Source organism: Corvus kubaryi, unplaced genomic scaffold (genome assembly GCF_017639235.1).
Source record: "Corvus kubaryi isolate FWS band 111438036 unplaced genomic scaffold, C.kubaryi_AGA036_p1.0 split3-73, whole genome shotgun sequence".
Classification (NCBI taxonomy): Eukaryota; Metazoa; Chordata; class Aves; order Passeriformes; family Corvidae; genus Corvus; species Corvus kubaryi.
The window spans coordinates 25,320,426-25,334,453 of NW_024582091.1; the positions used below are offsets into that span (position 1 = coordinate 25,320,426).

The 14,028-nt window shown below is 44.5% G+C and overlaps 1 protein-coding gene and 1 long non-coding RNA gene across 20 annotated transcripts in view; one reads left to right on the top strand and one right to left on the bottom strand.

Moving 5' to 3' along the window:
• LOC121658899 overlaps positions 1-127 on the bottom strand; it is a 47,107-nt gene extending 46,980 nt beyond the window's left edge. For all 8 annotated transcript variants that reach the window (XR_006014093.1, XR_006014091.1, XR_006014092.1 and 5 more), the window contains exon 1: positions 39-127. This is a non-coding gene — a long non-coding RNA (uncharacterized LOC121658899). The remainder of the gene's footprint in view (positions 1-38) is intronic.
• LOC121658898 (proton channel OtopLc-like) overlaps positions 1-14,028 on the top strand; it is a 33,828-nt gene that overhangs the window by 1,226 nt on the left and 18,574 nt on the right. For 7 of the 12 annotated variants that reach the window (XR_006014080.1, XR_006014084.1, XR_006014082.1 and 4 more), the window contains exon 2: positions 15-13,568. Coding sequence is in view for 3 of the 12 variants with exons in the window: in XM_042016390.1 (XP_041872324.1) it covers positions 15-660 (646 nt within the window). In the remaining 9 variants the exon portion in view is untranslated. Of the gene's footprint in view, positions 1-14; positions 13,569-14,028 lie in introns of those variants that run through there. The other 5 variants (XR_006014079.1, XM_042016391.1, XM_042016393.1 and 2 more) reach the window with 3 other exon arrangements.

A 14,028-nucleotide genomic window follows, 5' to 3' on the forward strand; every position in this document is an offset into this window, starting at 1 on the left:
TCCTCTCCAAACAGCACATCTAACACAGTGGCGTTTACCTATTCGCTCGCGCCGTGGCTGCCACGCAACCTATCTGGGCGGCCGGCTGGCACAGCCCGCGTTCACCGGAGCGATGCCGAAGAGGAAAGCCCCGGTCCCTCTTTGGGCGAGGGGCGCGCTGCGGGCCGGCTCCGAGTGGGCAGCTCTCCCTCCTCGGCGGCGGCGGCGGGGATGCTCCGCTCTGCGGCCAGCGGCGGGCAGCGTCCATTGCAGCTCGGCGGGTCCGCGTCCGGAGTCCAGGGGCTCCGGCAGCCAGCAGGGGCACCCGGCCCCCGCTCCCTTAAACACCGCCGGCCAGGTGCGTTTATTTCTCATCCCGTCCTCTTCCCACAAGTCCACCGTCTGCGGCCGCCGAGCCCCAGCAGCAGCCCGGCCAGCCCCCGAGTCACCACCGATCGCTCTACCCTCTCGCTCTCTCTCGTTTCAAGCTCTCCCCGAGGAGGAAACAGCACGGCGCGGCTGCTCGTCCTGCATTTCACCGCCCGGGAAACGCTGCCGCCGGAGCGCTTAAAACAAAGCGGAGAACAGTCACTTTCCGCACTGTTCCCTTCCCTCCCCGCGCCGAGTAACGCGGCTGGCTACAGGAGCTCGCCTAGCAGGGATGAAGAACAAGGGGGGTGAAGGCAGGAGAACCCACCCACCCACCCACCCACCCAGCCAGCCCGGCAGCCCCCCGGCCGCTCCCCATTCCCGGCGCATCCCGGCGCACCTGACAGCCCGCCGCGCCGCGCTGTATTTCCCTCCCTTAGCGACAGGGGAGGCGCGCGCCGGGCGCGGCCTCGCCATTGGCCGAGCGGAGCGGCGCGGCGCGGCCATTGGCTGCGGCGGCGGCCAATGGGGCGCGCTGTATCCGGGATGCAGCGGCTGCGGAGCTATTTAAATCCTGCCCGGTGATGTCAGCGCGGGCGGCGCGGGGGGAGCGCGCGGGAGCGGCGGCCTGTCAGCCCGCGTTAGGAGCAGCGCGGCCGCCGCCCCCTCCGCGGGGAGCGGCCCGGCCCGGCGCACCTGCACGGCCGGCCCCGCCTCACGGGACCTGGCAGCGCCCCGCTTCCCTGCCTGCTAACTTGCGCCGGTGTCGCTTCTGGAGGGTGCGGGTTAATCCCGGGGTGCTGGGTGCACTCGCTGGTTGAGCGAGTGTCGCGCTAAGCCGTCACTCGCGGAGAAAGCAGACGGGCGGCTCTCCGCGATAAAAACACTTCTGCCAACTGTTCAGGAGGAGAGGTACCCTAACTGTACTTTATTTGCACCCAGTGCCTCCCTATGGCCTCTGTGAGAGTGAGCCCCTCAGTTCCGGAAGGACATTGACAGCCTGGAGCGTGTCCAGAGATGGGCAATGAAGCTGGTGAAGGGTCTGGATTATCAGTCCCATGAGGAGCAGCTCAGGAAGCTGGGGTTGTTTAGCCTGCAGAAGAGGAAGCGCGGGGAGACCGTATTGCTCTCTACAACCACCTGAAAGGAGAGTGTAGCCAGCTGGGGTCAGTCTCTTCTCCCAGGCAACCAGTGGCAGGATAAGAGGACATGGCCTTAAGCTGTGCCGGGGAGGCTCGAACAGCACGGGGCATTTCTTAACTTAACCATGCTGTGATCAAAATGCAAACATCTTCCTTTACACAAAGGTGTGTCACCCATGATGGGAACACACAACTGCAACATTTTCTCAGTTTGCAGGTGGATGTGTGCTGTGACCATGGATTTTTGGCCTATATAACTAAAGGCATTTTGTTTGCCCCAAAAATGTGTGCTCAGCTATGTGGCTGCAAAAGGACTTATGGTGTGGCGACATGTGGAAGTGGTTCCCCAAAAGCAGTTCTGTTGTAGGGTTAAGATGAAGGCTCAGGAATATTTGTTGTTTTAACTGAACTTCTCCCCTATGGTTCCCAGCTCTGTTACTTCCAGGGTGACTTGGGAAAGTGTTATCTTCCTCTAAAATACCAAATCAGCATTAGCAAGAGATGAAAAGCTGGGCAGAGATGTTCATGGTGTTCCTGCTCCTGACTTGTGCATCTTGCTCAAATGCTTAGAATTAATGATCTGATTTGACTTGAGAAGAAATTTATCTCTAACATGGGCTGTTGAATTTGGGGTAAAAAAAAAAAAAAAACAAACTGAAAAAGGGAAGCATTCACCCCATTCAGTAAGATGGAATATGGTTCATCTTGTAAGAGGAACTTGGGTATTTTGGGGACAAGAACTGCTGGAATGGACAGAGCCCTTCCCCTGGAGGTGTATAAACCTTAAATCTGTTGGTGGGGGGTGGAGAGGAAGAGATTAATATATGTAAGTGGAAGATGAATGGATCTTTCTGGACTTCACAGCTATGGCATAAACTTAGAAGGGCAGAAAGGAATGGGAAGAGTTCATCTCATCCGTCCCGTGATTGTACTACCATAAAGCAGGATCCAATCTCCCCATCTCTTTCCTGATAAATACCCAAACTATGCAAATATCTTCAGGCATGAAACTTGATAATCTCCCCACACATCTCTTTGAGTGCGCTGCTTTCCTTGGCTTAGGATAGTCTAGTTCTCCTTTTATTACCTGAGAGACTGCAATCCCTGACTCTTCCTTACTTAGTTCTACACATCTTTTTAAGAAAGGTCTGGAGAAACAAGGCCAGTAGTTATGTCAACATTTCCTCATGGTTTTATCTTTTTTCCTCCTAAACCAGCATGGTGAATTAACAAAATAAATGGCAGGTGAAATTTGTAGCCCCTGGGAAAGGAGCACCTACTGCAGGGGAAGATGGATGGATAGTGCTGAAGTGATGACATCAGCTCTAAAGAGAAAGATAGGGACAGCTGAGTGCAGCTCCATTGAAAAAGGAGAAAAAAAGAAAAAAACAACCCCCAAATTTTAGGGTGCCTAAGGCAAGGGATGCTGAATGATAAGCAATAAAATACTACTGTAAATGTTACTCACTGGACATTATGGTGTGCTGCAGCACCTCAGCTTCAGAGTTTTGCAGGGTGTACAAGGATCACTGCTAAAGCTGGGTAAACAGAGACATGGTGAAACCAGGAGGCATATGAGTAACTGAAGCTCAGACGAGGTAGAATTCATCTGGAAATCCTTTCCCAGTCTCGACACTGCTTCTTCCTGGCCAATCTTTAGAAATCATTCCTGCTTCAGACTAGTGATATATAATACTGTCATTTTTCCTGTTAAGAACACATTTTGCAGAAGGGTCTGTAATGCTGTGTAGCATTCAGCTGAATTCAGGCTACAAGATGGGGTCACTGCAGTCCTCTGCTTTAAAACATCACTCATAGAAGTCTTATTTTAAATGTTCTGGTCTGGACTAGTGAAGCTTTTCAATTTTTAAATGTGTTTTGTGTGGAAAATCCATCTGTTAAATAATTAGCAAGGGCTCTGAGCATTACTGCATATTTTATATTTCATCTGCCTGGAAGAAATGGACAGTTCTGATGCTATAGATTAATTGCAATTTATTGTGTAATATTCTGACTGCTGGAAGAGAGAGACTTTAGTTTATTTCTTTTACATCTAGTTACTCAAGGAATGGGGTTGGCCAGAAGAAGGGTTTAGCCATACCTTTTCTTCTATTCTCAGTTGCAGGGGACATTTGAGTTTACAAAAAAAAAAATCTGCACAAGCTGAAAATGTGAAAAACAGAGACTTGAGTGGTTCAACAGTACAAAGAATTCCAGTGCTGGATCCTATTTTCTTGGCAGGCAGTGGCTTGGATGGCTTATTTTACCTTTTACATAGCCTTACTCCACATTTTAGTGTAAATTTTCCTCAGGCAGGAAAAAAAAAAAAAAATCATTGCTGTTGCATGAATTAGTCATAGGTGGACTATGGACACTAATTGTGTTCCAAATGAAGAATTTGGCATAAAAAGCTGTTCAGATTTAACCTTTTCCTCTCGGAAGTGGAGTTACGAATGATTCTTTTAATGGACTGAAGGATAAGATCGCCTTTTAAGTAATTTTGATGATCAGATCTGTGTTGCTGAGGCTCTTTGAATGGGAGGTGGGGCCTTGGCTCTGCTGTGGGCATTTCTGTACATCTCACTGCTGTTAGGCTACACCAGCAGGCCTTGGTGTGACAAAATGGTAACTGTCACATCTGTTTTCCTAGAAAGTTGTTTTGTCCTGTCTTCAACACCAACTTTGAATTCTGAGATAGTTTTATATCCCCAGCACTGCAATTGGCAGCACCATTCTTAAGGGAAAAAATGCTTCAATCCTCACGTGTGTTGGACCTAGCAGCCCTCCTGGCAGTCAGCGGGAGCCTTTAGTCTGCCAGAAGATGCAGATGTGGGTTCCTCAGCCTGAAGAAATTGCTCTAGATAACAGAATACAGACAAATGGTGATTAATCAAATGTGCCTACAATGCACAAAAGTTCTCTAAGAGTATAAGCTAACTTCCCAGTCTCCTCCCATGCTGCAGCACCAATAGCTCAAGTCTCTAAGCAGTCCTCTGCTTCATTTCACAGCCACTGCTTACGTGGCTGCTGCAGTTTCTTTTGTAAGCTATGTTGTACAGAAAGCAGTCACCTGTGCATGCTGTCTCTGCATGCACTGGAGCTCAGTCATGTATTTTGCCCACATCAGTTTCTTCCACAGTGTTGCCTGGTTAGCACTTGCAACAAGCATCCCGTGAAGCCTTTAGACAAGTCTCTTCCAGCTTGCTGGAACGCACAGGATGCTGATGACCATCGGGGAATATAAAGAGGGTGGTTGCAGTGGTACTCAGTGGCCTTTTGAGGACCAGATCCCTAGTCAGGCCAGTGAGGATTGCAGGGAAGAATCAAAGGCTTGAATAAAACTGATTCTCCATTCTGGCAATCAGACTGGGGAAATGCGTGTTTACTTGCAGCCCTGCTGCAGCTTGCAAAATCTCTTCCATCTCCAAAGCACTGCCGAGACTGATGCCAGTGAAAATAACAGGCAGAAACATTTTTTAACATTTATTCCACTCATTTGCAATTCAAGTATGGTGAACTCCTGTGTGCTGAAAAGCAGGGAGCAGAATAGAACAGACCAATCTGTTTTTGAAGACTGCAGGGGTTATTTACCATCACTGAGATTTAGAGGATTGTTTTAATGTTATTGATCAGCATTTCTAAAATGGTGTTGAACTGTAGCTTTCCTGTTGTGATAAAACTGAACAACTACTATCTTCATACACTCTTTGTTAGTACATTGGCTCCACATACCAAAAGGCATGGGACACCAAGGAAGGCTGGAAGAGTGTGTTCAAAATAGCATAAGGAGGAATTTTATGTAATATTTCCTAGGTACAATGTTCCTAAAGCAGTGAAAAATTTTACTTTATTCTTTCACAAAACTTACCAGTATGTGTATAACAAAGTCTGTTTTTAAGTATTGGCTTGTTTGAGCAACTACTCTTAGGTTTGGGATGAAGTATAATACGATGTGATATCATGTCAGTGGGCAGTATTAGCTTCTGTATAATTTTCCGTAAAGGGTAGGGAACTTGAGAGAAGTGTCCTTTTACAACCCCCTGTAATGAAGGGGGAAGCTTGTCAGCTGAATTGCCCAATACGTGGATTTTTTTTGTTTTTAAAAGTTAGCTGTCACATTTCACTGTTGTCTTTCTTCTCCTCACAATCCTGAAAAACAGATTATTCAATCGCTAGCATAAAATTTAAGTCCAGAGATGACTCTTGCAGTAAATACCAGCGTGACATTTAATATAAATTCTTGCCTAAAAATATCTGTGATAAATCTTAGATCCTATAGGTATGCATATGTATGTATTGATACTAGAGGATGATCTAGTTGGGGGTTGAGCACCACGTTCCAAAAAAGCAAAGCCATGTAAACTACTCATCACCTCTTCATCATCTGAGCATATGCAGACACCTACCATTTTTGTGACACTGTTTTAATCCTATGTGGAATGGCTTCATGAAGGCAGCTGCATTTTTAGCATACATGGAAGCTTACTGAGCTCAGCACAGAGCTATTTCCAGTCAAGAATGCAAAACAGCGAAGATGGTTATCGTCCACCTCTTTCCTAATGGTCATCTATTTAGAGGATAGAGGACTCACTGAGGAAATCAGACTTTCAGCACCCTCAGACAGTAATTCCCACTTACTAGATGATAGATCTCACCTTAGTGGCATGAGTGGAATCATGACACATCCTCTTCCATGGTTTTCAGAGTTGATTTATACTCTCTACCATGCTTGCACAGGACTGTTTTCCTTTCTATAACCACTTAAAATGCTATTCTACTCTAGTTTCTGTGGAATCAGTGGTTTCTAGTAAGGAAAGGGATAACTTTAACACAAGAACTGAAATTCTGTCTGACTCCTGAGTAGACAGAGAAGAATATCTCTAGTGATATTTCCATAGGTCTTTAATTTCTAAGATAAAAAATATACATCTATTCTCTGGTACCAACTTCTCTTGCATCCTTTGAATAATTATTCTGTTAGGAGTTTTAAGTCACACAGTGCTTTTCAATTCATTCAATTCAGCATGCGGGAGAAGTGCACATCAAATTTAAGGACCAAAATGAAATCATCAACCACTCACAAGGCAACACTGGCAAGCTTTTTGTCCTGAGCACTACAGAACACTGAGAAGCTACTGGGTTAACTTGTCCTAACACAGAGCAGAAGCCCCTGGAGTGAATCCAGCATTACTTATCTAGGAGCTGTGTCCATGTGTTTGGTTGGTGTCTTGTTTTGGTTTTGTTTTTCCAAGGGAATCATAACTCATTTGCACAAACAATCCCTCGTCCATAATGAATACACATACCAGGATTTATAACAGATAAATTAAAATAGATGTGCTCATGAGACAACAAAGTATGCAGTAGTAGAAAGGATAAGGAGTACCCTTTTCATTCTGTCTGATAAGAATGATCACTCAGAGCAGGATATAATTTTAATTTCTAAGTTATCCAAATACCCACATCAAAAAAGGAAAACAGAAAACAGGTCATTATAGGCACATCGGTATCGCAAGTGCTTTGGTATCTTGCTTTTGTGTGTTGCATTCAATATCTGATCATACAGCATACAGCACCAAAGCACACAGCATTTATAAAGATGTCATTAAAGAATGTGACAGTCTAGGCTGCAGGAGACAGAAAGAAAAAACCCGGTTCCACTTAATCATTTGCCTGAATCTTGCATGACTTTTTTCAGGGCAAGAAAAACAAGGACTTTTAAACAAGTGGCAAGTGAGCTGCTGCTCAAAGAAAGGGGTGAAACTCTGTATGGCATCCTTAAAAAATGAGAGCCAAGAAGTTGCGATCTGCTGCAGACAGCTGAGGGTGCGTGTTACTCTTCAAATTAATTTAGGTAAATTTAATTTATCAGTAAATCAGCCATGATAAGATGTTAGAGAGGGATAACCAGGTTATAGGTGTGGGTGGGAATAATAGACACAGCAAAACAAGCTGGTTGGGTATGTGGAGAAGTGTGTTGCTGGAAAGTCCTGTGAGAGACTTCATACGGGCTGAAGTATCGTATATAAACTTGTGTCACATGCTGTTGATCAGGGAGAATTCAAATGCTGAAGAGACTGAGCAGTGGCAGAGTCTCTGGCTTTGTGTGACAAAAAAACCCAGTGTGGAACACTTGGTAAGCATCTTAATCTCTACTTCCTGCTTGTTATGACTACATGGTGCTGTTTCCTGGCAATTTTGAGGTTATTTGAAGGACTCTGGAGAAGGCAGCTTGAATGGCATATGGCACTGGAATGGACCCAGAAACTGCTGGAAAATGCAAGAGGATTCACAGGGGAGGAGAGGTGCAGAGGGCAATGGAAAGACGCCAAAGTGAACAAGCATGGAGTGCAAAGAATGAACAGAGGTGTATCATTATGGTAGTTTCAGATGCTACCTAGGGCTGCTTGGACCTGTGGGAAGCTGAAGAGTGCTCTTCGCTTAGCATGGCAGACCTGCTTGTCTAATTTCATCTGTAGTATTTCTAGAATACAAGTAATGGGCAAGCTGTATTGGAATGTGAAGATAAGCACTAAAGGCACTTCATCTGCTGGGATCTGCAGATGCTGATGCCTGAGGTTCCTCATAATCTGGTATGTGCCTGGCAGGAGAGGAGGAAGCATAGTAAAGAAGAGTCATAGTGCACTTGGTTCCATGGTTCAAATGGCTACAGCTGTCAAACAATAGTGCTTCTTGTTTTGGAGTTAGCTTGGGTTAAAACTCTTCAGGCCTATTTGCCTGGGGCAAGCCTCCAAGCTACAATGCTGTTAGGAATTTGCTGCTTAAATCTCCTTGGCAGCAGTTGCAATTTTTCAGCTTTTGTGGCAGTGGAGCAGGTTCCTGGGAATGGTAAGGGAAATCTCAGAAGGTATTTGTGAGACACCTGGGAGATGCCTGTAGGGATGGGGAGGAAATCTCGGAGAAGCCAGCAGGATGTCATGGGTCTGCGGTAGACCTGCAATGAGGAGGAGGCTGTACTCAGTTTCTTTCCCTTCTCTCAATATGTTCTCATCTTTTCCTCCCCAGGAGTGGCTACTCATGCTCTTGGGAGATTGGAGTTTTTTTCTGAAGCCCACAACTGTTTCCTTCCCACCTTATAGCTGTCTTCCTCTATCAAGTCAATTGTACCTAGAAAAAACCCTCCTTGTGGCTTTGCTGTAGTCTCTAATTATTCTCTGCTGAAAAGAAGAGGATGCTGGTGTGGCTCCTGTTACAGAGCAAAGAAGAGGCAGAAGGTGAGCAGGGATTTTTAGGCCAGAACAGCAAGTTCTGTATACCAAGGCAATGGCAAAATCCCTTAGAGTCTTCAGCTGCCCCTACTGGGCTGACCACACTCAAGCAGTCCCACTGATGTCAGAGGCTCACAGCTCAATCTTCATTATGTTGCTATGTAGTTGTCAGGGATTAATTTTTGTTAGGTAAAGCATGATCAGGCAAGTCTTATTAAGAAAATATGATCAGTAGAAGTAGCAGAACTAACCTAATACAAGAATATTTGCCCAGTGACTCAGTGTACCCATCATCAAGCAACACTTTAGGATGAACCACCCACCAGTAAAAATCAGCCGACCTGGATTGTGCTCTCCACCTCATGAAACTCATCTACCTCAACCTGAAAGGCAGTAACAGAGCCCTACCTTCAGGGATATCTGGGACCAAGCCTGTGTAGCTGGAACCAGCACAATTAATGCTGCTCCTCCTGACTTCTGACAGTCGCTGGCCCTGTCAGCAAGGAGAGGGAAAGTAGGGATAGCCACTCTTCTGTAACTTTGTAGTGTCCTTTGCATTATTAATCACTCTTTCATAGAGGTAATGAATAGCCACACTCCTTCCCACATATCCAATTATTGCACAATAATTAATGTGCAGTTTAGCCCATCCTGACCTAAACCATAAGATGCTGAGGTCTTTTGAGTCCGTTCAAGACTGTCTTGTAGGTTTCTAAACCAGGATCAATTAATGGTAGGTGTTTTCTGCACAGTCTCTGCAAGCTCCTGTCCCAGTTCCTGCCCTTTGCCTTTGAAGTCTGTTTTCCAGAGCAGTGGTGGTCAGGCAGCAGTGGCTATTGGATACATCAGGATTATAGCTCAGTGGAAAGAGACCTGATGGACACACTAGCCTCTTTTGTCTCTACACCTTTGTGTGTAAGTGGAGGTTACATTTATATAGCTTTGCATATAGTTTAAATGGGCAATGTTCACTTGCTACTCGAATGTGCATGGATGGAAGAAAACATTTTCCTCTTCATTCCAGATGTGTTTTCTAGCCAAATTGAAATCTTGGCCAGCTGACCTATCCACCTCATGGATAATGTCCTCTGTCTCCTAACACAAATAAACCACAGCTGTAAGTGTTTCTTGCTAGTTACCCTGACTTAAATGACTAATCACCTCTTCATTCAAGTATTGCCTTTGGGCTTCTCAGGGTCCTCATAACTATGCAGTGTGTAAAACTGGATGATTTTCCCACTAAGTTATCCCTAAAATAGTTCAGTCTTCTTGAACAATAGAAAGTTACCTGGACTTACAGCTTTATTAATGAAAGATGAGATTCAGTGGTTGGAGAAGCTCTTTGTTCTCCTTCCTGGTTTTCAAGGAAGCTGGTTCCTGTCTTTGCTCAGAATGCTTCCACAGTGCTTTGTCTATCTGAGTTTCAACTCATGCTTCAGAATGCTTTCTTTCTCACTAGTCTTGAAGTCTGAATAGTCCTTTACAAGTAATGCAGAACATTTTAAATGTTATCCTTCCAGTCACTCTCCAAAGCTATCTGTCATGATAGGCCTATCATGGCCAGAGTTTAGTTGCGGACATTCCAGGATTTACACTCATAGTAGCCACAACTTCATAAATACCATCTCTTTCTACCTCTGCATCTACCTCTCCTTTTCCTAACAATTAAATTGCAAAATATTTGTGACTGAGAACGTTGTCATATTGCACTGTATTTAGAGAGACATCTATTTACAATTGGCTTATCATTCATGACTGGAATTCCTAGGTGTTACAGAAATACAGATTTTTTTTTTTTTTAATTTTAATCATTTGTTCATTCAAAAATACCATGTGTTTTAAGGGAGTATTTTAGGATATTTTAGTGGAATATTTCTGAAAATACAAAATGTCAGTGATTCACAATTCTATCCATAAAATGGTTTCTCCATCGCTCAAACTGCCCTGGAGTCCTTCTTACCTTGTTTGTAAAGCCAATATTAAACACTTTTAGTGTTTATCTGGACCCTCACCACAAGACCATAAACTGGATCAACCTTCGCTGTGGGAATGCAGTGATATTAGGACAGAGCAGTTTCAAAACCTCAGCAACTGTGTATTCTTTTAGATACTTTAAGTAATAGATTTTCTAAGCTGTATAATCTCACCAGATTCTCAAAGGACACCATCTGTCTGTACCATCACAAAAGTCCAAGTATGCCCTCCCCCTCCCAAAAAATGCAAGATGTTTTTTAACCATAACTGTTGAATGTATTTTCACAATTCAAGAAATGTAACAATGTTTTTGAAGATGAAAGAGCATCAACAAAACTCAGAAAGCAGATTGGGGGACTTTCCTCCCTTGACCTGACAAGGATGGGGAATTTGAGCAATGTTTGTCATTTGTTCCCCCAACTCAGGAACACCATTCTTCCTGTACTATGGACAAAAATCATAATACAGATCTCTCAATGTACCGTGGGGATAACAGGGCAAGATACAAAAGTTAAATATTTACAACTGACCAAGTCCTACTCTGTTTGTTTCCCAAATTAAGAACACTACTAGCAGTAGATCTGATGAGTTTTCTCATAAATCTTCTTTCTACTGAACTATGGCTTTCCAGTATCCTGCAAGCCCAAAGGACACAGCCCAAGTGTGGGTGCCTGTGTTCTATCAGGGCCTGGTTTAGACTGACATCCCTAATAGATGAGAAAAGGGCTCAGTGTGTAGAGGAATCTGAGGCTCCATTAAAACCTTATTGTGTGTTACTGCACATTCAAGGTGATCTACAACACTCCATCATCTGTCTGAGATATGCTACAGCCCACCTGTGTATGGGCTTGTTTTGCCAAGGAAGACCCCTTTTATTCTTGTGTACCCCCAGTATTGTCCATCAAAGACTAGTTAGTATACTCAAAAGTGCTCCCTCTCTTTAAGCACCTCTCACATTTCTATGTACACAATTTAAAAATAAAAATTTTTGCATACTTGATTTAAAAGGAAATATATATATGTATATATATATACACTTATAAGAAGAGGAAATGTGAGATGAAGTGATATTTACAGATAGTCCTAATGCAGAGCCCCTGTGAAGGCAGCAGAAGAGTAGTGTTCCTTTTCATAACTGAAACCACAGAAACATTTACAAAGTAGAATGAGGCTTCTGCTTGAATGCCTATTCTCTATCCATACAACCCTGAAAGTTTTGCTAAAGTAAATTTCAGTTCTCATTCTGGATTTCAGGAGGGTACAGAGAAAAAAAAAATTACAGTCAAAATGTCTCATCTGATCCTGCTTGAACTGTTAGCTGAATGGGCAGAGTTTGCACTTTTCTCATCTCTTGGATAAGTGTATTTCTTTTGTACCCATGACAGCAAAGGAACCATTCTCTATGTCGTGTTGCTGGTCAGAGAGGTTTCCTACCCTCTCGGACACCATCACTCCATCTCCTTTCTCAGCAGTACCATTAAATTGTGTGCTGGCATGGGTTTCTGTGGAAATCCCTCATGCACATAAATGAGTAGAACGATAATGACAGCAAAGTGCTTCAAGCTGAAGTATCAGGATGCAGATTCACAATTAGCCTGTGCTGCTCTCAGTCCATTTTGCCATATCCTTCCCCTGTGCCCCACACCTGGCAGCAGCAAAAGTGGTCCTACAATTACATAAAGACTGATGAGCCATCCTATTTGGCAAAGCCAGCTGATTTTGGAGAGGGGATAGTGTCTGTTTTCCACTTAGGTAAGTCCCTTCCCCCCTACACAGCCCTGTGAGAGCCAGCACCAACACACAGAAAGGGGGCAGGGGCAGGACATTAAGGGCATGTGTCATGTGGGGCAGGACATACGGTTGTCCATATCTTTAGCAGCAATGCAGATGACTTAAGTTGGTAAAAGCTCCCACTAGAAAAGGCATTAGAACAGATTGATAAAAATGAATTGCAGAAATTGCCAGGACTTGACAGTATCTATTTTTCAATTCCAGCATGGTTAAAATATGAAACTGCTCTATTGCTTTTTGTGGCGCACCACTTGAATTGTGTAGAGGAATTGAAGGTGGAGGGTTTGGGATATTTTTGGTAAGCATAAGCCAGTACGTCTGATTTCTGTAAGAAAATAAACTAAAACTGTCACCAAAACTAGAACTCTATCCACAGCAGGTGGATAGAATATGAAGAGTCAATATGGCTTTATCACAGGGAAGTTGTATTTCAAAAATCTATTGGAGACCTTTATGCTGAGCATATGAAAGTAGACAAGGAGCTGAGAGGGGATCCAGTGTTGGTGTGACCCAGCCCACTGCGGGGCTGGGGCAGCATGTTGCCAATCAATCCCAGCCCCTCCCCTGGATCGAGTTCCCCGAAGAGGCCGACTCAGAGGGTGGGTCGAGGGGCGGCTCAGAAGCCTAAGCTGCACCCCCTGGGCGGTGCCCGGGTACAAGCCGCCTTCCCCAGTTCGGGAAAATTCCCAGTTACTTGGTCGTTCATTGGTTCTTTTATAACTCCCGCCTCTCGGTCCCCCACTACGTGGTTCTTGTTACATTCTATCCTCCCCCTGGCTTGTAACTCATTGGTTGTTTTCCCCTTTCACCGGGGTTTTCAAATTCCCTATAAAACTGAGGACAAGCCTCAGTACCCCATCCCATCCCATCGGATTCCAGCCTTCCAAGCTTGTTTGGGTTGCGAAACTTCTAACAATAAACCTGTTAGAAGCCAGACCTGAACAGCCTCTCTCTTCCTTTGTCTCCGAGCTAAGGTGAGCCAATCCCATCGGCCCTGCTGTGTTTCCTCTGCCGAGAAGCCAGCTAGCTAGCCCAGCAAGCAGCTCTTTTCCTGACTCCGAAGTTGCTTCAGCGATGTGTGGAGGTAACACAGCTGGACTGGCTCTGACCTGGGGCACGCCAGAGCTCGTCCCTGTTCGGGTACCAAACACTGCATTAATCCAGTTAGGCTTTCAAAATACTTTTGACCAGGTCCCTCAGTAAAGGCTCATTACAAAATAGGTTTCTGATGAAGCAAGTAACAAAATCTGTCAAATTTCACTGTTACCGGTCTTTCATTACTCAGTGAAAAGGTGAAGAATACAATATAGTGGTGAGGTTTACTGATGATACTAAGTTCTTTAGGATACTAAAATCAAAAGCCACCTATAAGGTGTTGCTGGAGGACACCACGAATTGTGGAATAAGAAAAGAGCTAACAAAATTAGGTAAACTTCAGCAAATCTTAACTTCTCAATACAGACTAATGGTTTCTAAACATCACTAGCATTTAAGAAAGAGGCCATGGAATAATTTTGACCAGTTTGATTAAAATAGTCACAGTT